At 38.9% G+C, this 22,645-nt stretch overlaps 1 protein-coding gene across 3 annotated transcripts in view; it reads left to right on the forward strand.

The window, feature by feature from the left end:
* scaf8 (SR-related CTD-associated factor 8) overlaps positions 1 to 22,645 on the forward strand; it is a 237,750-nt gene that overhangs the window by 148,203 nt on the left and 66,902 nt on the right. For 2 of the 3 annotated variants that reach the window (XR_010018938.1, XR_010018940.1), the window contains exon 21: positions 654 to 1,856. Coding sequence is in view for 1 of the 3 variants with exons in the window: in XM_063056008.1 (XP_062912078.1) it covers positions 654 to 1,669 (1,016 nt within the window). In the remaining 2 variants the exon portion in view is untranslated. Of the gene's footprint in view, positions 1 to 653; positions 19,053 to 22,645 lie in introns of those variants that run through there. The other variant, XM_063056008.1, reaches the window with a different exon arrangement.

A 22,645-nucleotide genomic window follows, 5' to 3' on the forward strand; every position in this document is an offset into this window, starting at 1 on the left:
TGTTTAGTTTCCTTTACGTTAGAAAAAACAATTGCAGATTGGGTGATTACTTTGTGAGGAACCTGCGTTCAGTTCATGTGGGTGCTCCTGAGTTTCTTGTTACTTATTTCTTGTGATAATAAGGCCTAACATTATCTGGAAGGATAATGCATCTTTCAACCTTCCACGATTCTCCAGCTTTGGCTAAACTGCTTTCTTGTTGCTGCCCATTATCGTCCTTGTTCTTGATAATAATTCGTTATGAACTGATCTGTCTTAGACTTTATTTCTCTTTCCACACATCTGTCTGGCTTTAAACTGTTCACCCACCACCACCACCTTCTCAGAACCCCTCCCCAAGTTCTGAGGAGCATTGACTGTTTTCTCCTTCCACAGATGCAGACTGGCTGATCCTTTTTCTAGCATATCTGGTTTTGTTTCAGATTCTAGCATCTGCAGTTTTATTTGTTTCCCATTTTCATGCAACATGGCTAGTTAGTGATATTTCTGAAGGCAAGTTGCATTGGTATTAATAGATTTGTGAAGGGAATGCTTTGTCATTTTAAATGTTGGTTATAGTAAATGGGGGATATTCAGTTTGGTAACTGTAATAATGGAATGTGATTGTGTACACTTGACTGCATATTATTTACTGCAAATTCTTACTGTTGCAGGAGCTCAAAGTGCTGTATCAAGTGGGTCTGTTCTGGGTATGCAGCCTTCAACACCTGCACCAGGACCACCAACTTTTCCTCCGCCAAGTATGGCTGGATCAAGGCTACCTGGAGTGCTCCCTTTGGACGTACGCCCTGGAATGATGCCACCCTCACCAGGGCAACGATTTCCATTGCTGATACCACCTCAGCCAAACATGCCCCCTTCAGTATCAATTGATGGTCCTCTTCAGTCAGGAACCAGAGCTCCTTTTCCACCAGGAAATTCTTTCAATAGGCTTGAAGGTACATTCACAAGATCCGGAGTCCCTAACGTTGAGAGCAGCAGAAATTCAAGCCATGGTACAGGAGAAGAAAGACGTAATGCTGGAAATGATAATGCTTTTCAGCGAGACAACATACAACAGGAAGGTGACCGAGATTATCGGTTCCCACCCGTTGATAATAGAGACAATCTTGGCAGACGTGATCAGTTCGGTTTTGGTCCCGACCAAAGATGGGGCTCAAGAGATTTTGATGAACGTGAGCGCCGTGGTGTGCCCTTTGGTGGGCCTAAAAATTTTCATGATGATCATGAAAGGTTTGGCGGAAGAAATTTCAGATTTGATGGCAGAAGTGGCCCAATGTGGAGCCGAGGTTTTGATCAAGAAACACACAGAGATTTTGATGATCGCAGCAGGCCTTGGGAACGTCAGAGAGATCGTGATGACCGTGATTTTGGCTTTCGCCGAGATGTAAATGGCAGCCGTTTTGGGAGAGATAGAGAGCAAGATCATTGGGTTCCTCCACGGCATAGGTTTGACTATTATCAAGGGACCACTGATAGTGAAAAGTCTGATGATAGGCCCCGTGTAAATGGTGATTTCTCAGAAACAGACAGCCAGCCGCCAAACAAGGAGCTTGCAAACAACAACCCAGAAGTATCTGTGAGTCTTGCATCTTCATCAGATGAAAGCGAGAAGGATGAATTAGAAAATCAACCTGTAACAGAAAACACTGATACTGAGGGGACATAATGCCATACACTATGACAATTTGTATAGGTGGTCATCTCTGCAGTGGATAAAATGCTTGACTGGATCTTGAGAAAAGTCACTGTTGTCTGCAAGACAGAATTTAATCCGATGTACATCTTTCACTCTAATAACTGAAGTTAATGTGTACAACTGACCTGTACAGACTGTTGTTCTTTAGTTGAACACGGTAGGTAATGACATTTTTTTTTCACGCTTAGAAGCCAGAACTCCCACATTTCTTCTAATTTGAGAAAGATTATAATAGCTTGCCAAAAAAAATTTTAAATTGACCTTCCTATGGAAGAAAGGTAAACTTGTAGCTGTTACAGCTGGGATGGACTATCGGTGGTTACAGTAATACTTGAAAAATAGGGCATAATCAGCATTTTTCCATCCTCTGAAGCTGCTACAATATTTAAATTTAATGTTTTGATGAAAATGAGTTTTTGTTTTAGATTTTATCCTGTTGACAGCAAGCGCCTAGCCCATTCACAGTGAGCAGTGCAGTACTGAGGTGTAGAAAAAATTGTAATACTTTCTGTTTGTAAAAAAAGACATTTTAAAATCCTCTTATAGTCTGGTCTCTGTTAATCCCCAAAATAAATGTTTGTGATTTGTCCCTCGTACTGCAGTAAGTAATGGCTGGAAAAAAAATCATTTGAATGTTGGGTGCATTCTGTTTTTAGATGCTAATAAAACGTTTGTTTGATAATGTTGTGATCTTCAGTTTATCTGTTTTCTTTGATAAAGGAAGTTGCCATCAAAAGCTGCATACAATATTTAATGTGGCATCTGGAGATGCAGTAAAAATACATAATTAGGAATGGTGTCAGGAGTACAAAGCAATTTTGTATTGTAGGAGTCATGAATCGTTAGAATTTCCTTTCTTTTGCCAATCCTATTTTTCTTCCATGTATCTTCTAAGAACATGGTATTTGCTGGCCCTTAGATTAATCCATTGTCTCTGCCACACCATGGTTATCCATCAGATGGATATCATTTCTTTGAAGAGGTACTAGCTTTAATAAAACCCTCCATGAGACATGAGCAGAATTTAGGCCATTTGGCCTATCAGGTCTGTTCTACCACCAAGTGGTTCATTTGCCGGTATACGACAACTCTGTCAAAATGAGCTTGAATTGTTGAATCTGATTTTTTTTTTTGTTTTTTAAGATATTTAGTCATGTTTAGAAGAGGATGGTAAAATACATTGGCTAGTTATGACCAACATGTTTCAGAGTTGATTGTAAAAAGTAAAATGTTTTTTATGAGTATGTTCTGAGAAAGCTGATGCCAGTATGATAGAACAGCAGCAAGAGTCTTCGAGAATTAGTCAAATCCTCTTCCAACTTAGTTGTTATAGTTTTTTAATACGTTAAACAGTAATGGTTGATGACATACCCTCACAATTTGGATGCTTTTATAAAATGGCATTTTTTTATATCTGAACCAGCTTCATGCGCAAATCACTCAAGATTTTAAAGGAGTTCATGCAGATTAAAAGCTAGCTCATTGATGCATGTTAATACCACAAGCCAAATTTACCCTATGTAGCATAAATAGGTGACCTGTGATTATTTATGTGAGTATTTTTGTTGGAAGCCAGAGCTTTTCGTTCTAACAATGTATTTAATTCGTAAAAAAATAGATTGGCAAATTGTCAGTTTTCTTTGTAAATATTTCCAGAGTTGTTATTTCCAATTAATTGGTTAGTATTTGAAGATTTAATTTTGTTGCCAGCCATTTAGTATCTTTTCGTATTTACTGTTCTTTTCTAATAATTAAACACTATTGTTAAGTGGTTATTTTTATATTTCAAAGAAGGTTAAGAATAGCATCCCCTGTCTACGGTTTGACCAGACATAAATACATGTAGAGTTAAGCTTTTGCTAAAATGTATTTGGAGAGTGCTTAATGAGCCTTTTTATTGTGCTTAACAAAAGTAATAAAATAACTGTTAACCAAAGCAATTTAAATTTTCACGTGTTATCAAAGAATTGCTTTGGATAGAATGCTAGAGCACATAGAGTGGTAAGGCCTTCACACTGAGGAGAAAGTTAACTAACAACTGAATCGAGAACGATATTTTAAGGTGTATGGGAGCACAGCATCCTGTCAATTTAGGACCAAGTAATTTAGGCTAGTGTCTTGATCTCACCAAATGCAATTCATTATTTACAGCATTAAAAAAAAATTCAGAACTATATACATTTGCTCAATATTGATGAGCAAATGTATGTTATGAATGCAGGGAAGGCAATTATTACAATATGTGGTTGAAAAGAAATTAAAAATAACATATTAGAAAATGAAGTAATAACAGAAAACAATAGAACTGCACTGATCCTACCCAGATTTGAAGAGATTTTTATTTTGCTACCATTCTAACATCTTCAATTTTACGTTTTTGTCATAACCCTGCATTATAATATGTTATCCTTCCCAGGATTTTCTGATTATGATGCATGCCTTCCAAGTTATGAAATAAGCAACTGATATGATGGTGTTGAATATTTTGAATAGATCGATTCTGCAATCAGGGAAACGGGAAAAGACAGTAAAATAATTAGAGAGCATTAGCTGTGCTTTATTTAATGGCGTAATTATTGTTTATGTTCTTGTGCATTTATAATTTGGACTATATGTACTTAAACAGCAGCAAGATTACCAGAAATACCCATGATATACAGGCAGTGCTTTTGCTACTTAAATAATGATTGCAAGATGTGTCGTGTACCAGAGAGTAATTTCTCTAAATCATTGATAGCCCTTGTAATATGACTGATGTCACATATATATTGTAATTTTAATAATCCAGTAGGGTAAACAATTCAGGTTTTAAGATTTTGCAGTAAAATGTTATTGCAAATCTCTTATATTGCATATTTTTCCTAGAACTAAGTCCTTAATAAGATTAATTCGTGGCAGCTGCTCACTTGCACCTATTAATTTATAGGAAGTAGTTTGTTGCAAGCATAAAAATCAGCACCCAAATCAAATACAGTGGATCATGGTTAATTGGGACTAGTATATTTTGGCCCAATTAAGTGGCTGCCCCAATTAGCAGAAGTTTCATAGGAATAGTTAAAAGGTATAAAAATACAAAATACCATTTACTTGAGTGACAAATTATGTATATAAATGGAGTACAGAGCAAATTAGAACATTACTAATACTACTTCAGTACTATAAAACTGTATATTAGTTCCTAATAGTTACTAACAGAGGAATTCATCTGCCATATTATTTTGATTGAGTGTTGAACAAGATCAGCGCAGACACCAAGTGCAGATAATAAACTGCCTTCAGACAATGATATAGGTGATCACATTCTCCAAATCTTCATTTTCGTTGTAACATTCAAGATGATTGCCGATACCTTCAAATACTTTGTAATTCCTAAATTGTTGTACTAATGAAATCATTTCAGTTTTACTCCTGGCCATTTCCGGCAGCTCTGAGCCTGAATGCTTGAAAAAGCAGTGAGCAAAATCGTTCCAAATTATCTTACCGCTTATTTCTTGGCAAAAATCACTTTTTTCAACACTAACACACGCAATGACGTTATTTAAAAACTAATTGCTCTAAGCAAGACATAGTGTTTAACAGCCACATGACTAATGCTAGTTAGGAACTGGCGACAGTCAGTTAATTATGTGACAATGTCCCAAATAAACAGTTGTCTCAATTAACAGATGGCCCAATTAACCAGAATCCACTGTACTTAAAACGGGATAACTTATCTATCCATCTGTTTCCTTTAACATCCAGCTGATCATAGATTTGTAATATTTGAATGTTCCTGTTCTTCCATAGTTGAATCTTTAATATCCAAATTGTTTCTGAAATTTAAATGGGTTTTTATTAAATAAAACAGTCAGATAACATAGAGAACAATAAAAATCCAGAGTTGTTCTTGATGAATTAATGTAAGTAATGTTTTTCTCCCAAAACAATTCAGACTTTCATTGTTGAGCATATCAGTCTAATGAACTGCCAGAATTCCATCTGCTAATTATTCCAAGCAACTACTGTTGGGCCATTTTACTTTCATCAAGAATAAAGAGGATGGAGAGGGAAATGGTTTTGTAAACTATATTTGGAATTTTGTTTTTGCTTGTAAACTGGAACTGTTTTGCAGTTAAACAAGTTAAATTATGCTGTTAATTAAAGTGTGTAATTAGGGCCTTTTTATAATTGATTAAAATTTCCACTCTGAAGAGTGAAGTTCTGTTAGGGAATGAGACAGGGCAGTGTGTACAGGCAAACACTTCTGATCTAGAAATTAATAGTGAAGGTTAGGTTTGGCCCTTAGATTGAGGGCCTCAGTCAGTCGGAGTTGACCATGGATATGGCGTCCTACCTGTCTAGATATGCAAGCCTGAGCAGTTAGATACAAAGAGCAAGCTCCCCCTCTCCATGCATCTGATGAACCAAAAGGAACAGCAGAGACCAATACAGTTAGGTACCAGCAACGTTGCAGAAGTTGCCAGTAAACATTGAACTCACTGTACGACTGCCTTAGGGACTCCAGCTCCAGATTTTTCCCTCATGGTTTACTCCTGAAGCCTTCCCTATGAGCGGGTATAGCTGCAAGGCAGTGGAGGTTTGAGATCGGAGTTTTCCTTACCATAGGTGAGCTGCCAACCACAGCTGATGAGTCCTATCTGCCCGGAGCAACTGGTTTTAAGGCGCCAGTAAGCCGTCTTTTCCCCCGTCCTGTCAGTGGAAACAGTTTCACTGGGCTTCGTAGCTAAGCCACATGTGAAGGCCAGGGGCTGGACTTGGTTGTCAGAGGCTATTTGAGGCACAAGCCATTGGGAGCATTTAATGGGTATTTGGAGCTTGGTCCCATTACTATCCCCAGCTTAACAACTTTAAGGAACCAAGGATTGATATTATTAATCTGAGATTAGAAAGACCAATTTTGCTGCAAGTGCCCAAGGAGCTTCCAGTGTAAGTTGCGGATGCTGGTTCAATTGCAATATTTGGGAGAAGTTTGGATAAATACGTGGAGGACTGTGATCCAGGTGCGGGTTGATGGACTAGGCAGAATAACAATTAGCACAACTAAATGAGCCAAAGGGCCTATTTCTGTGTTGTAATGTTCTATGACTCTGATTCAGAGGAATTTGGGGGAAAATCTGATTAGGAGGGTGATTTTAGTGATGTTAAGTCACTAAATTAACAGCAGATAGAGAGGGGATTATGAGGGAAGGTGATAAGAGAACAAGGATTTATCTAGAACATCTGAGCCTGGTTTGGGATTCTGTTAAGAGGACTGGATGGTCTTGTAAACTCAGCAGGCCAGGCAGCGTCTCTAGTACAGTGGACGTTTCGGGCCAAGACCCCCTCCCCCTCCCACTTTCAAATCTCTTACTAGCTCTTCTTTCAGTTCTGACGAAGGGTCTCAGCCCAAAACGTCGACTGTACCTCTTCCTAGAGATGCTGCCTGGCCTGCTGCGTTCACCAGCAACTTCGATATGTGTTGTTAAATTTCCAGCATCTGCAGAATTCCTCTTGTTTGGGTCTTGTTAACTACTTTGTTGTGTTACTCATTAAGTACTTTGCAAATGGTGTAAATGTTGGGAGAAAGATCTGCTTGGTATTTGGAATGGACATCATATAGAGTGTATACTGTTCCCATACCAACCTTCTTCATAGAGTCATAGAAAAGTACAGCATAGAAACAGACCCTTTGGACCAACAGGTCTGTGCCAAAACATTTAAACTGCCTACTTCCATCAACCTGCGTAGGGACCATAGCCACACACACAAAATGCTGGAGGATCTCAGCAGGCTAGACATCTGTGGAAGTGAGTACAGTTGACGTTTCAGGCTGAGTCCCTTCAACAGGATAGTCAAAGGCAGTATTATGGGTAACAGAGATCCTGGAGAATCAAAAAGGTGGAGATCAAACACAACCTGCTAGAGGAACTCAGTAGGCTAAGCAACATTTATGGTGAGGAATGAACAATTGTCATTTCAGGCAGACTCCACAATAGGACTGGATTTCTGCTGAAGGGTCTCGGCCCAAAACGTCAACTGTACTGTTTTCCATAGGTGCTGCCTGGATGGCTTGCTGAGTAACTCCAGCATTTTGTGTGTATTACTTGGATTTCCGGCATCTGCAAGTTTTCTCTTGTTTGTGACAGGAACCGTAGCCCTCCATACCACTACCATCCATGTACCTATCCAAACTTCTCTTAAACATTGAAACGTTGGCAGCTCGCTCCATACTATCACAACCCTCTGAGTGAAGAAGTTTCCCCTCATGTTCCCCTTAAACTTTTTACCTTTCACCCTTAACCCATGACCTCTAGTTGTAGTCCCACCCAACCTCAGTGGAAAAGCCAGTTTGCATTTACCTTTGATAGTTTTGCATACCACTATTAAATCTCCTCTCAGTCTTTGACATTACAAGGATTAAAGTTCTAACCTGTTCAATCTTTCAACCTTATTTACATCTTTCCTGTAGATAGATGACCAAAACTGCACACAATACTCCAAATTAGGACTCAGTAATGTCTTTAAAAACTTCATAACATCCTATGTCCTGCATAAAGGTCAATGTGCCAAAAGCTTTCTTTATGACCCTATCAACCTGTGACACCACTTTCAATGAATTGTGGACCTGTATTCTCAGATATCTTCGTATTACAGCACTCCTCAGTGCCCTACCATCACTGTGTAAGACCTACCTTGATTGGTCCTACTAAAGTGCAGCATCTCACACTCGTCTGCATGAAATTCCATCTGCATTTTTCCTGCTGGTCCAGATCCTGCTGCAAGCCATGATAGTCTTCCTCACTGTCCAGTGCACCCCCAGTTCCATAGTGGAAGGTAATATCCTCAGTAAAAACAAGAGATTTTGCAAATGCTGGAAATCTAGTCCTGATATAGGGTTGCAGGCAACAGGAATTCTGCAGATGCTTGAAATTCAAGCAAAGACTCTGCTCTCAAACGCATCTCCCCCATTTCGTGCACATCTGCTCTCACTCCATCCTCCCGCCACCCCACTAGGAATAGGGTTCCCCTGGTCCTCACCTACCACCCCACCAGCCTCTGGGTCCAACATATTATTCTCCGTAACTTCCGCCACCTCCAACAGCACATCTTTCCCTCCCCCCGGCTTTCTGCTGGCATTGCTCCCTACGCGACTCCCTTGTCCATTCGTCCCCCCCATCCCTCCCCACTGATCTCCCTCCTGGCACTTATCCTTGTAAGCGGAACAAGTGCTACACATGCCCTTACACTTCCTCCCTTACCACCATTCAGGGCCCCAGACAGTCCTTCCAGGTGAGGCGACACTTCACCTGTGAGTCGGCTGGGGTGATATACTGCGTCCAGTGCTCCTGATGTGGCCGTTTATATATTGGCGAGACCCGATGCAGACTGGAAGACCTCTTTGCTGAACACCTACGCTCTGTCCGCCAGAGAAAGCAGGATCTCCCAGTGGCCACACATTTTAATTCCACATCCCATTCCCATTCTGACATGTCTATCCATGGCCTCCTCTACTGTAAAGATGAAGCCACACTCAGGCTGGAGGAACAACACCTTATATTCTGTCTGGGTAGCCTCCAACCTGATGGCATGAACATTGACTTCTCTAACTTCCACTTGTGCCCCACCTCCCCTCGTACTCCATCCGGTATTCATTTTTATACACGCATTCTTTCTCTCACTCTCCTTTTTCTCCCTCTGTCCCTCTGACTATACCCCTTGTCCATCCTCTGGGCCCCCCCCCTTTCTTTCTCCCTGGGCCTCCTGTCCCATGATCCTCTCATATCCCCTTTGTCAATCACCTGTCCAGTTCTTGGCTCCATCCCTCCCCCTCCTGTCTTCTCCTATCATTTTGGATCTCCCCCTCCCCCTCCCACTTTCAAATCTCTTACTAACTGTTCCTTCAGTTAGTCCTGACGAAGGGTCTCAGCCTGAAACGTCGACTGTACCTCTTCCTAGAGATGCTGCCTGGCCTGCTGCGTTCACCAGCAACTTTGATGTGTGTTGCCTGATATAGGGTCTCTGCCGGAAATGTCGATTGCTCATTCCTCTCCACAAATGTTACTTAGCCTGCTTCCTCCAGCAGTTTGTGCTTGATCTTCACTTTACTGATTCTCCAGGATCTCTGTTACCCATAATACTGCCTTTGACTGTCCTCATCATCATCTTTATTTCACACTGCCATGTTGATCTCCAGACATGCAACTCCCGCAGATCTCATTTTACACACTTCAATATACACTCAGTGGCCACTTTGTTAGGTATACCTTTACATCTGCTCGTTAAAGCAAATATGTAATCATGTAGCAGCCACTCAATGCATAAAAGCAAGAGGCTCAGTTGTTGTCAGACCAAATATCAGAATAGGAAAGAAATGTGATCTCATTGACTGTAGAATGATTGTTGGTTTCAGACAGGGTGGTTTGTGTACTTGAAAGCTGCTGATAGTCTGGAATTTTCATGCACAGTAGTCTCTAGAGTTAACAGAAAATGGTGGGAAAATGAAAAGCAGCCAATGAACAGCAGTTCTGTGGGTGAAAATGCCTTTTTAATGAAAGGGGTTAGAGGAGAATAGCCAGGCTGGTTCAAGTGACAGTAAATTAAATAGCCAAGTGTTACAACAGTGGTGTGCAGAAGAGCATATCTGAACACACAAATGTCAAACTTTGAAGCGAAGGGGCCACAGCAGCAGGAGACCACCATGGGTTCCACTCCTATGCCTAGTAAAGTGACCGTTGTGTTTCTCACTTCATCTTGATCTTCACTCTGCCTTTGGTGTCCAGTCTTATTAATGCTGTATACTTTCTCAATCACTCAATATTACCATCTTACTCCTTGCTAGTTCCATTTAGCAGTATTGTTGTTTTGTTTTCCATGTATAACCTCTGTTTTCTACTCTTTTATGACTAGTTTCTTTTCCTTTAATGTTGTGAAATATTCTGAAAACATTCAGCAGGTGAAACACTAGAAATAGAACTGATTACTTTAATATTAATGTCTGCTTACCCTCAAAAGATGGCTTTTATCTGCATTCTCAACATGGGCAAATTAAATAATTTAACTGACATAATAATAATAGGTTTATTCCTGTGTAACATTGTCTTTGGAGTATGAACATTCAACAAGAATGGGGAGAGAAAAGAAAGTACAGCTGCAGCTCTGAGTGGTTAGTTACAAATCAAGGTTTAGTAGTGTTTGTGTTTTCTATCCTTTCCTCTAGATGATACTAGTGTCATTACTTAGATAGTTGGTATAACCTTTTCAAAATGATTCAATTTAATAATTCTGCTATAAATCAGAACGGTTGTGCATGAAAGTATGTCTTATGTGACCAATCATCATTTATGGTCACAATATCTCAAGTGATAAAGTCACATATTCTGTAAATCCCACCGTAAGTTCATTGTTTCCACTTTGAGTTTTGTTTGCAAAACTTCACTAATTGTCTTGATGATCAAAATTGTGCAGGTGCAATTTCACAGAGCTTGATATCACCTTACATCATTCTTTTCCATTAATTTTCTATCAGTAGTAACTTTTGGAGCAATTTTACATATAAATAGGAACTTTATTAAATTGATTTTGCACTGGGCTTTTCCAAATAATAACGCAGAGGCCTATGCATGCTCTGAAAAATTAATACTTTTTACACATATTGCTAAGTATCCATAAGTAGTCCTGGAAGAGTATTTGTATAAAAGTAAATTCATATTCTAACATTTCTACAGATTTTCAATTTCAGGCATTGAAAGTTTACCAGTTTGAATCACAACTAACATTTGTGTTATCACCTTCCGTTTGATAAAAGATGAAAAGAGCAGCCTCGGTTAAAGGCCAACAACAAATTAAAGGAGACAGGTGTGATGAACAAAGCTTAGTGAAAAGACAGTTATAAGAGAAATAATTAGAGCTAAGAGTGTTTGGGGAGGGATTTTGAGCTGCTGTTGATAACTTAGACATGGGACTAAATGCCCACTGAATTCCTATATAAACTCAAATGACAAATTGATAGTTTCATACCTTGCATGTTTGAACACAGATTATATTTAAATTTTCCCATAACCTTGAATGTTAGTGTATTTGATATCAAATGTATGTAAGAACATACATTGCATTCCCTTGATCTGCTTCTGCCGTTTAAAATTATATTGATAATCTGTGCCTTAGTTCCATTTCCCACTTTCAAAGATTAATATTTTGATATTTTTAAATAAAAATCTGTTCTCATTCTAAATACTTCAATTAAAATTATTGCATCCCTTTTAATAATTTTAACATGCTTAACTGGATAACCTTGACACCTGAACACTCAGTATTACAAAGTTCATACACTGTGTTGCCATCATAGACTTTTAACTCCAACTATCACTGTTAAACCTGCTGTGCCAGCACCAACCCAATATATTCTAAAAGAAAAGCAGAAACTGCAAGTAATATTCAGCTAGTCAGATAGCATTTGTGGATACATTTCAGATTGATGGTTGTATATCAAAAAATTTCTTAGAATCACAGTTAAACACTACACATACAAGCCCCTATGCCCAACTTTTCATGGTAACCAGGATGTCTATCTGTGCTAGTCCCATCTGCCATTGTTTGGTCTCTAACCCTTCTATCCTTTTCTAACTATTCTATTCAAAAATTGTAATTGTACCCACTGTGCAGCTTCCTCTGGTAGCTCATTCCATATACCCATCACCATCTGTATGAAAAAGTTTCCCCACAGATCCCTTTCAAGTCTTTCCCTTCTCACCTTGTTTTTGTACACTTATTTTTTTGGTATCTCCTTCCCTTGGAAAGTGACTGTGACCTTCCAATTTATCTATATCCCTCATGAATTTATATACCTCTAAGAAGTCACCCCTCAGCCCCCTAGGAAAGAAATCCCAGCTTATACAGCCTTTCTTTGTAACTCGTTTTTGATGCCTTTCTCAAATTTGGTTGTCTAAAACTGATTTCCATACTCTAAGTCAAATACATTTTCTGGGATCAGGGCACCTTTGGATAGTTGGTATGATATTTCAGAAATTAGGGCTGGTCTTTATTTGCAGACGCAAGTATTCTCCAATGGCAATTACTCATCAAGAAAAATATACTAATACACTACTTCATATATCATTTCATGTCCTTGTGCAGTAAAATCTCTTTTAAGTGTGGTTGTGTGGGAGAAGTTATGGATACCTTGGGTAGTCCAGAGTTGGTTGAAACTCCTAGATTTGTTTTCCATTTCAGTGATGCTACATTGGCACACTATAGTCATAAATGACAGAGTGAAATATTACCTAAATTGCTTGCAGTACTGACTTTCTATCTTTATGCAAAAGAAGCTCTATTTGGATTGGATGCTATATTATCGCCCCCTAATGGCAGAAGATTTGGCTCAAGCTTAATCTGAAGCAGGTCAATTTATTTTAACAAATGTTTACAGGAACGATTCACCATACGATAAAGGACAAATTTTGAGCATTAGATTTGAGATAGTAGTCTGCAAGTTGGAGTTCCACAACAATCTTGCTGTAGTAAACTTTCGCAGGAGTACAAAGCCAAGTTTTCTGGACACATCTTCCAAAGATAATGATCCAGCACATCATTTTCCTTCCGCCCGCCATCGACAATGGCATCCAACCACTGAACACATCTTTTCCTCCCATTACTCTCCCCCGCCCCCCTCCCCCCCCCACTTTACATATGGGATCATTCTTACATGACTCCTTCGTCTGCTTGTTCCTCCCTAGTGATCTCCCTTCTGGCACTTGTAATGCAAATGTGACAAATGCTACACTTGGCCCAACACCTTCTTCTTCACCACCATTCAGGACCGCAAGCAGTCCTTTCAAGTGAGACAACACCTTACCTGCAAGTCTGTTGGAGTCATCTGTATCCAATGTTTCTGGTTTGGTTTCCTCTTTAATCGGTTAGACACGACGTTGGTCAGGGGACCGCTTCAACAAGCACTTTTCACATTTCAATTCAACTTCCCATAAACAGTCCTAAGGCCTCCTCTACTGTCACAATGAGTCCACACTCGGGTTGAAGGATGATGGCACGAGCATCAATTTCTCTAGCTTCCAGTTGCTTCTCCTCCCTCCCCCTTCTCTCTCTTTCCATTTCTAGTTCTGGTTCCCATCTCAACTCTTCACCTGCCAATCACCTCCCTCTGGTATCTCCCCGCTTTTCCTTTCTCCTATGGTCCACTGTTCTTTCCTGTCAAATTCCTCCATCAGCCCTTCCACCCATCACCTCCCAGCTTCTTACTTCATCCTGGCTTCAACTATCACCTGCCAGCTTTTATTCCTTCTCTTATCCCCGCTCCCCCACCCCACACCTTCTTATTCTAGCTTTTTCCCCATTCCTTTCCAGACCTGATGAAGGGTTTTGGCCTAAAATGTTGACTGTTTATTCCCCTCCATAGATGCTGCCTGACTCACAGAATGCCTTCAGCTCAAGATTTCCAGCATCTGCTGAATCTCATGTGTTAATGATAGAGGTTAATTTTTCTTTGTAGATTCACTTGGAACCAGTTGATTTCCAAATTCTAAGTCATATATGAGAAACCATGTATATTTTTTGGAAATTAATACTTTTGCTGTAAAACACAAAGATACTCAAAATACACATTACACCCCACAAGCACTGGCAGCCAATTATTTAGGTGAGCAGCTAATAGACCCAAGTTGTTTCATATCATTCTTTCCTCAAAAAATGTTATTTTATTGGCATAGCTTACAATCTTTTCAGATAGGATCATAGAACATTACCAAAACTACACCCTCCTCCACAATCCTGAACCTTGCTCTTTCCCAAAACCTTGCTGTTCAAACAATGTCTCATTTACCATTTGTTATTCCTCCTATTCCACACATTTTCATAATGTAGTTTGGAATACTGAACAAAACAATTATACATTAAAATCCAGTTCAGGTCAAGAGTGGAACAGAAACTTGAAATCACACTTAAAACTGAAAAGTGATGTTCTAAAAAGTGGTCATCCTATTACAGGTGGCACAATGGTACAGGCAATGAACTGTAGGCCACCAGTACCGGAGACCTGGGTCCAATCCTAATATTGGGTACTATCTACGGAGTTTGCACATTCTCCCTGTGACTGTGTAGGTTTCCTCCAAGTACTTTGGCTTCTTTACATCCAAAAGATGTGTTAGTTGGTAGGTTAAATGGCAACTGTTAATTGTCCCTAGTGTGCAGGTGAGTGGTAGAATTTGAAGAGACTTGAGAATGCAGGGAGAATAGAAATGGGAAAAACCTTAGTTTAGTGTAAATTGATGGTTGTTAGCATGAATTCAGAGGGCCAGAGGTCCTGGTAACATGCTGTATCCCTCAACAACTCTGAATCAAAATCTGTTTGGTCTCAGAATATACAGAATGAAGAATAGTAATTGTAAACAAGTATCCTGGAAACAGTGTTGGGAACCCTGCATGACAAGAAGGGAAGAGGTTCCATCACTAAAGGTAGTATAGAAGGTGTGGTGGGAAGAAGAGGGGATGCTGGTGCTGATTTATGAGTGAACCACAATGTGATGACCTTAAACACGATATTGTGCTGGAGGTACTAGAAATGGATAGTGGTGCACTAATATGCATTGTTAATGGTTGGAAGTTAAAAATGAAAGGAATCCTAGGGAAGAGATGAATAGGGCAGAGAACCTTGAAGATAGAACATGGAAAGAAACTGAGGACCATTGAAGGCATTTCACAAGCATGTTAAGAAAGATCAGATAACATCCTGATCCAAAGATTTATAAAATAGTCAACCTCTTTCCTACAATTTTAATCTGCATGAATTTTGTTTGTCAAGGTAGTAAAAGGATACGGTGTCAATGCAAGCATTTGGGGGATAGCCTTTGTAGCACTCAGTGAAAGAACGCACCATTAAGTAGACGGAATGACCTACTCCTATCTTGCGTTCCACTAAATGGAAAACGCCTGCCTTTAGATACCACTAGATATGTAAAGGTAATGTAACTTTCATTGCCAATATGTAAATGAATGGAACATAATCAAGAATATGGGAGGGTGGTTAAGAGAGAATGTATGGGGTGGTGGGGTCTTTGCTATGCTGACTGCCTTACTAAGGCTGCAAGAAGTGTAGCTATTCATAGAGGGGAGGCTGGTTTCCAGGACGTACTAGCGTTGGGAAGAGTCCAGACGAGGTTTATGAGAATGAGCTATGGAATTAAAGGGTTGACTTTGACTCTTGGACTTTAGAAGAATTGGGGGGTGGGGGAATCTCATTGAAACGTATTGAATACTGAAAGGACTAGATCGAGTGGATGTGGAGAGAATGTTTCCTTTAGTAAAGGAGTCTAGGACCTGAGGGCATAGTCTCAGAACAGAACCGAGATGTGGAGGAATTTTTTTTAACCAGAGGATGGTGAATATGTGGAATTCATTGCTACAGACAGCCCTGCAGGCCAAGTCACCGGGTATATTTAAAGTGGAGATTGATGGGTCCTTGATAAATAAGGGTATCAGAGGTTACAGGGGAAAGGCAAGAGAATGGGTTTGAGAGGGATAATAAATCAGCCATGATAGAATAGCAAGTAGATTCAATGAATCAAATGGCCTAATTCTGCTCCTGTGTCTTAAACAAAGTCACTAAAATGATGGAGCTAATTGTATAAGCAGGGCAGCTTTACTAATTGGTTTAATTTACTAAACAAATAATGTATTAAAGCTAACAGTAAAAAGTAATTTCACACTGTTGAAAATTAAGGTCAATTTCGAAGTAAAGATAGTTGAAATAACTTCAATTAATGATTATCTTTAGTAGTAATTCATTGTTTTGTTTAGTATTTCTAATTTGTTGTTGAGGTTAGCGTGTCCAAGTTAGTATGCTGTGCTGCTTTTGCTGACATAAATGAGAAGTGTTAGTTCTGTTGTGTCCTATCATTTGCATTCTTAATCTTTAATTTGAGTGTTTATGAAAAGTTCTAGTGATACATGAGTGCCTAATGAAATTAGAATGCATCAAGTAGTATTTTTTTACATATTTCTTTTGCCAGGGATGTGAGGAATCAAGAGGGCCACCTTATTTTTATGTCGTTGACATTCAGGCTCCAAGCAGGGTTTAAACATTTGCTGCTAAATAACATAACTATTTCAGTAAAATTGTGGTATCATGATTCAAAGTGTCATAATATTTTCACACTACTGTTCTTCAGGATATTTGTGAAAAATCTAGCACAGCGTCTTCTCAGGTTTTACTGTGTTTATTGGTAGCTATCGACAGAGTGCAAGCAACTGAATAAAAATAATTCAGTTGCTGCATTGTTTACATAAAAGTAGCTCATTATGCTTGTGTTTTGTAGATTTCAGAGCTTTTCTTAACACCACCATCTTGTAATATTTACAACTTTGAGAGTCATTTTAAAACTTAGTTAATTATGCTCTTGTTCTTCATTCTCCCCCCCCCCCTTTTTATTTTACTTATTGTCCTTGGTACTCTCTGACTCCTAAAACACTAAAGTTATCAGTTCTCAAGGAAGTGATCATCTGGTCCCAAGCTATGCATCAAATAGAAATACTCTTATCTTCTGAAGAGGGTAATTATTTCTCATTGATTAGTGGAGGGTGTTGGTCAATGCATGATGCAATTGTGATAGTGTTGTTACATTTTAACATTTTTAATATTTTTGTGATTAATCTCTCTCCTGTTGGTTTTACTTAATACAACTAGCAGAACATTTGATATGAGACTTTAAGAAAAATGGGTTTGAGCACAGTGTCGCACAATTTTCCAGTGAATTGGTTACCAATAAATTGGGTTTAATGTTCACCTCCAGTGCATTCTATAATCAGATGTTTTGTACCTTATGTGCTGATCGACAGGGAGTGAGAATTTTCTCCTAAAAGAAGTCCAGTGTGCTACCAATGAGGAAATGTTTGCTGGTAACCTACATGGTAACAAAACCAAGTGGTGCCATATGCTGGAGAATCAGCAAGTGTGGGTATTGCTGCTGACTTCCTCATTCCAACTATTCTGCCACTGAACAGGAAACTAAATATGAGGAATGAATTGCGTAAAAGTTTGCCATAAAGCAACATTCCAAATTAATTGCTTCTCCAATGAAACATTTGAGTAAAGATCGTATCCAACATTGAGTAATTGTGTGACATTTTAGGCACAGGAGAGAGGACAGTGAAAGCTCTACAATATTTGTAAAATTCTGTACAACAGATCCATCCATGTGATTGGCAGGCAAGTTAGTCTCTCTTTTTCTCTCATTTTCAGGATGCATTATTGATTTTGAAAGTTGAACACAAGTATAAATGAGAATTCAAAGAGTTTGTAAATTCTGGTAGTACCCTTAATTAGGATTGATTTTTTAATATATTTACATTTAAAACTAATTACATAATATAAAAGAATTATATAGATGGCACATTAATCTGAACTGTTTGCCATAGGTTAGTTCTATCGCCACCATTAGCAGTGTGTGACTGACAGAACTTTATTTTAGCATTACAAAGTTCAAAATGCTTTTTTTTTCCAAAATACCAGCCAAATTTAGATTTCAGTATCTTTAACCATACAAGTAGACTTAAGACAATGTCATTTAACTACCAGACACTGAAATTCCTATCACAGCACTGCTATGTAAGTGTTTAACAATATGTAATTGTTTATCATTAATTAGAACTGACTCTGTTACTGTTGACTTATATTTATAATATTTACAATAGTGTTAAATTTCTGTAAAGCAAAATGTATTATAGCATTGGAGTTTTATTAATAAAATATTGCTCTCAATTATTGTTTGTAGACTTTAATACACATTCAGGAACTTAAAAGCAATCCGGTTTTTTAGAGCAATACAACATTTGTGGGTTAGAACATAGTGAGCAATTGGAAATTGGGTAAATTGAGTAAGGCCCTAAACTCAGAAATTCTGTCCCTAATCTTCCCAGCATTTAAGGCATTACAAAACATGGACAATACTTCAGTTCACCTGCAATTTTACTTCCTATATGGTAAATTTTGTTTGATAATGTGTCGATGAAGTACCTTAGGACATTTTCTATGTTAAGCATATATGTAAAAACAAATGATTGCTTCTGTTCATGTAAATAAATACTAGGTCAGAACATTTGAGATCTGTTAATATCAGTATCTGGCAATGGGTACTAATTTATGGGAACACAGAATTAATTTTTTGTTTTACTTGGACCTACGAAGTGAATCTTTGATATTCACAAAGAAAACTAGGACAATCCAGCATACTGAAAATGGGTTAATCCCTGTCTGTGTATATAAATTATTATTACTAACATAGGGGAAAAAGTATACAACCTGGAGTGGAAGTGTAGAGAACTTGCAGAGCTTGGAGCCCTTGTGGGGAAAAATTGGTCCTATGAAAACACAGCTGGGATAATATAAGGAATAACTGTCAAAAAATGGTCAAATGATATTATAAAGTAAAATGTTTTTACACGAAACATTTAATAATAGGTCTTTCAAGATTGCCCTCTGAGAGTACTGCACAGATTAGGTTCCACATTCATCAAACTAAGGTAGAACTGGAAACAGGATGGAGGGAGGGGGGAGAAATACAAAAACAAAATAACTTTTTGGGATTGATTGTGTAACTGAAAACATGTTGGCACATCTCTAGTGTAACACTGTACAACCTTTTGCTGTATTTTCTCTGAAAATACAATTTCTTTAATATTGCCAGTTTCTTTGTTCAGTTAGTTATGACAGTCTGGGGCTTACTGTCAAAAGATGATGGAGATAGATTCAACATTAACTTTCAAAAGGGGAATCCATTGTGAAATGCACAAAGCTCTGGGGAGTTGGATAGTTGGCACAGGTACAAATGGCCTCTTTCGGAGCTGAAGCATTTTATGACTCATTCTGACCACCTGATTTTTTTTTTGTAGTGGTGCTGAGAATGTCAACACCACTACAGTAAAGAAATTGAAAGTAAATCAACAAGGCTCTAAAATGAATGTCTAATACAACCAAAAACCTGTATAAAAGGGCAAGTGTTTAGATTTTACAATGTGCAGGCCAGGACCTACAAAGACTCATTAATGAACAACAGTTCAGATTCCGTAGTGCAGATCAAGCTTTCACTGAAAGTCGAAGGAACAACTGACATAACTTTAGACACATTTAAGTTGCATTGCATCTCCTTTTGGCATGTTGCAAGAATTATTTGGATAGTATTTAATTTATTATTTACAATATATGACATGAAATTTGTTCATTTGTAGCAACAGTTCAAGCATAAAATTGCTATAGATTACAAAATAAATAATTAGTATAAAAAAGGAATAATGAGCTGTTCAAAAATATAATGATGGAGAGGAAGAAGTTTCTGAATCATTAAGTATATAGGTCTTCAGGCTCCTATACCACCTCGCTGATTGAGGGCCTATTCAATATAGTTAGGGTCCTTAATGCTGGAGGCCACTACTGCCTCTTGAAGATGCCTGTGATGGACTAGCTTAAACTACAACCCTGTTCAGCTTTTTGTGATCCTGTGCACTGGAGCCTCCATACCCAAGTTGTGAGAAAGCAACCAGTCAGAATGCTCACCATATATAGCAATTTGCAAAAGTCTTTGGTGACATACTAAATCTCGAAGTTCAAAATAATTTTGCTATCAAAGTGTATATATGTTACTATATACTACCTTGAGATTCATATTCTTGCAGGAATTTAAAGGAAAAATACAGATATAATTTCAGAATTTTGCAAAAACCTACATAAACAGACGACTGATAAACAACCAATGGGCAAAAGAAGACAAACTACAAATAAAAGTAATACTGCACACACAAGTTGCAAGGAGTCCTAGAATATAAGTCTGTAGGTTGTAGAATTAGTTCAGAGTGATGGTGAATGAAGTTATCCATGGTAGATCAGAAGCCTGATAGTTGAAAGTTAATAACTTCCTGAACCTGGTGGTGTGGCTTCTGTAGCTCCTGCCCACTGATAGTAGTGAGAAGAAGGTTGATGCTTTCTTGTGGTAGTGCTCCATGTAAACATACTCAGTGGTGGAGAGAGCTTTGCCTGTGATGGGCTGGGCTGAATCCACCATTTTCTGTAGCCTTTTCATGGTGCGGCATTCTAGTGTCAGCAGTCAGGGTTTAATTCCTGCTGCTGTCAGTAAGGGTCTGTACATTCTCCCTGTGGCAGCATGGGTTCTGCCAGGTGCTTCAGTTTTCTCCCACATTTCAAAAGGCAAAAGAATTGGCATGGGCATGCTATGTAGATGCCAGAATATCATGACACTTGCGGACTGCCGCAGCACATCCTCTGATTGTGTTGGTCACTGTCACAAATGACACTTTTTACTGGGCTTTGATGTACATATGCCAAAAAAAGCTAATCTTTATCTCTTTTCCTTTCCTGGGTATTGGTGTTTCTAATGATGCAATAGTGAGGATACTCTCTACTGAGCATCTACAGAAGTTTGTCAAACTTTATGGTGACATGCTGGATCTATGCAAACTTCTAAAAAAAAAATAGAGGTGCTGCCGTGCCTTCTTTGTGATTACATTTTTGTGTGAGTCCCAGGACATAATTCTCTAAATGCTAACACCGTGGAATTGAAAACTACTGATCCCTTCCACTTCCGTTTGCTTCCTGTAATCAATAATTAGCTTTTGTTAACGTTCAATGAGAGGTTGTTGAGGCACCAGATTTTCAATCTCCCTCCTATAAGCCGATTCTTCCCCACCTTTGATTTGGTCAGTAGTAGTGCTACAGGCATTCCTGCCAGACTGCTGATACCTGACACAGCAGCTTCTGAACTCTTATCATTCTTCTTTTAGTTGTTGGTCTCCTGAAATCAGGATCTCTGTTCTCCCCATAGCTCACCATGCTTAAATTCCCTGATTGTCTACATGATTCACTTGGTTACATTCAATCTCAGTTCTCCAGATTATCACTGTTGAAAATTTGTGTCCACTGACACTGTATGCTCAACAGAAGCATAAGTAGAGCAAGATGGAAGTAATTTGTTTATGGGATTGTTAAAGGCATCCGTTAGTCTTGCGAGACCATGGATCTGCGCCTGGAAAGTCTTCACTCTCCAGGGCGCAGGCCTGGGCAAGGTTGTATAGAAGACCAGCAGTTGCCCATGCTGCAAGTCTCTCCTCTCCACGACACCAACGTTGTCCAAGGGAAGGGCAAGAGCCGATATAGCTTGGCACCAGTGTCGTCGCAGAGCACTGTGTGGTTAAGTGCCTTGCTCAAGGACACAACACGCTGCCTCGGCTGGGCTTGAACTCACGACCTTCAGGTCGCTAGTCGAATGCCTTAACCACTTGGTCACGTGCCCACACTCATGGGATTGTACAAAAGCTGAAATGCATATGATTAAGGGGATCATATTTGATAATGGGTTAATGTTAACTCAAACTGATTTTTTAAGATACTGTTCATCTTAAGTTTTGCCATGATGCAGAAATGCCCCAAACGTTGCATTGATAAAGCTGACAGAAGCAGCGATGCCATTTATAGAGTGATAGAAAAGTATAGCACAAAAATAGGCCCATCTAATCTGTGCCAGACCATTTAAATTACCTACTGCCGTTGACCTGCACCTGGACCATAGCCCTCCATACCCTCCCATCCATTTACCTATCCAAACTTCTTTTAAACGTTAAAATCGAGCTCACATGCACTACTTGCACTGGCAGCTCATTCCACACTCTCACAACTGTCTGAATGAAAAAGTTTTTTCTTATGTTCTCCTTAAATATTTCCCCTGTCATCCTTAACCCGTAACCTCTAGTTGCAGTCACACCCAACCTCAGTGGAAAAAGTCTGCTTACATTTACTCTATGCATACCTGTCATAATTTTGGATATCACTATCAAATCTCTCAATATTCTACATTACAAGGAATAAAGTCCTAACCTTTTTAATCTCCCTATAATTCAGAGCCTCAAGTCCCAGTAACATCCTTGTAAATTTTCCCTCTACTCTTCCAATGTTAT

This window comes from Mobula hypostoma, chromosome 8 (assembly GCF_963921235.1).
Source record: "Mobula hypostoma chromosome 8, sMobHyp1.1, whole genome shotgun sequence".
NCBI lineage: Eukaryota > Metazoa > Chordata > Chondrichthyes > Myliobatiformes > Myliobatidae > Mobula > Mobula hypostoma.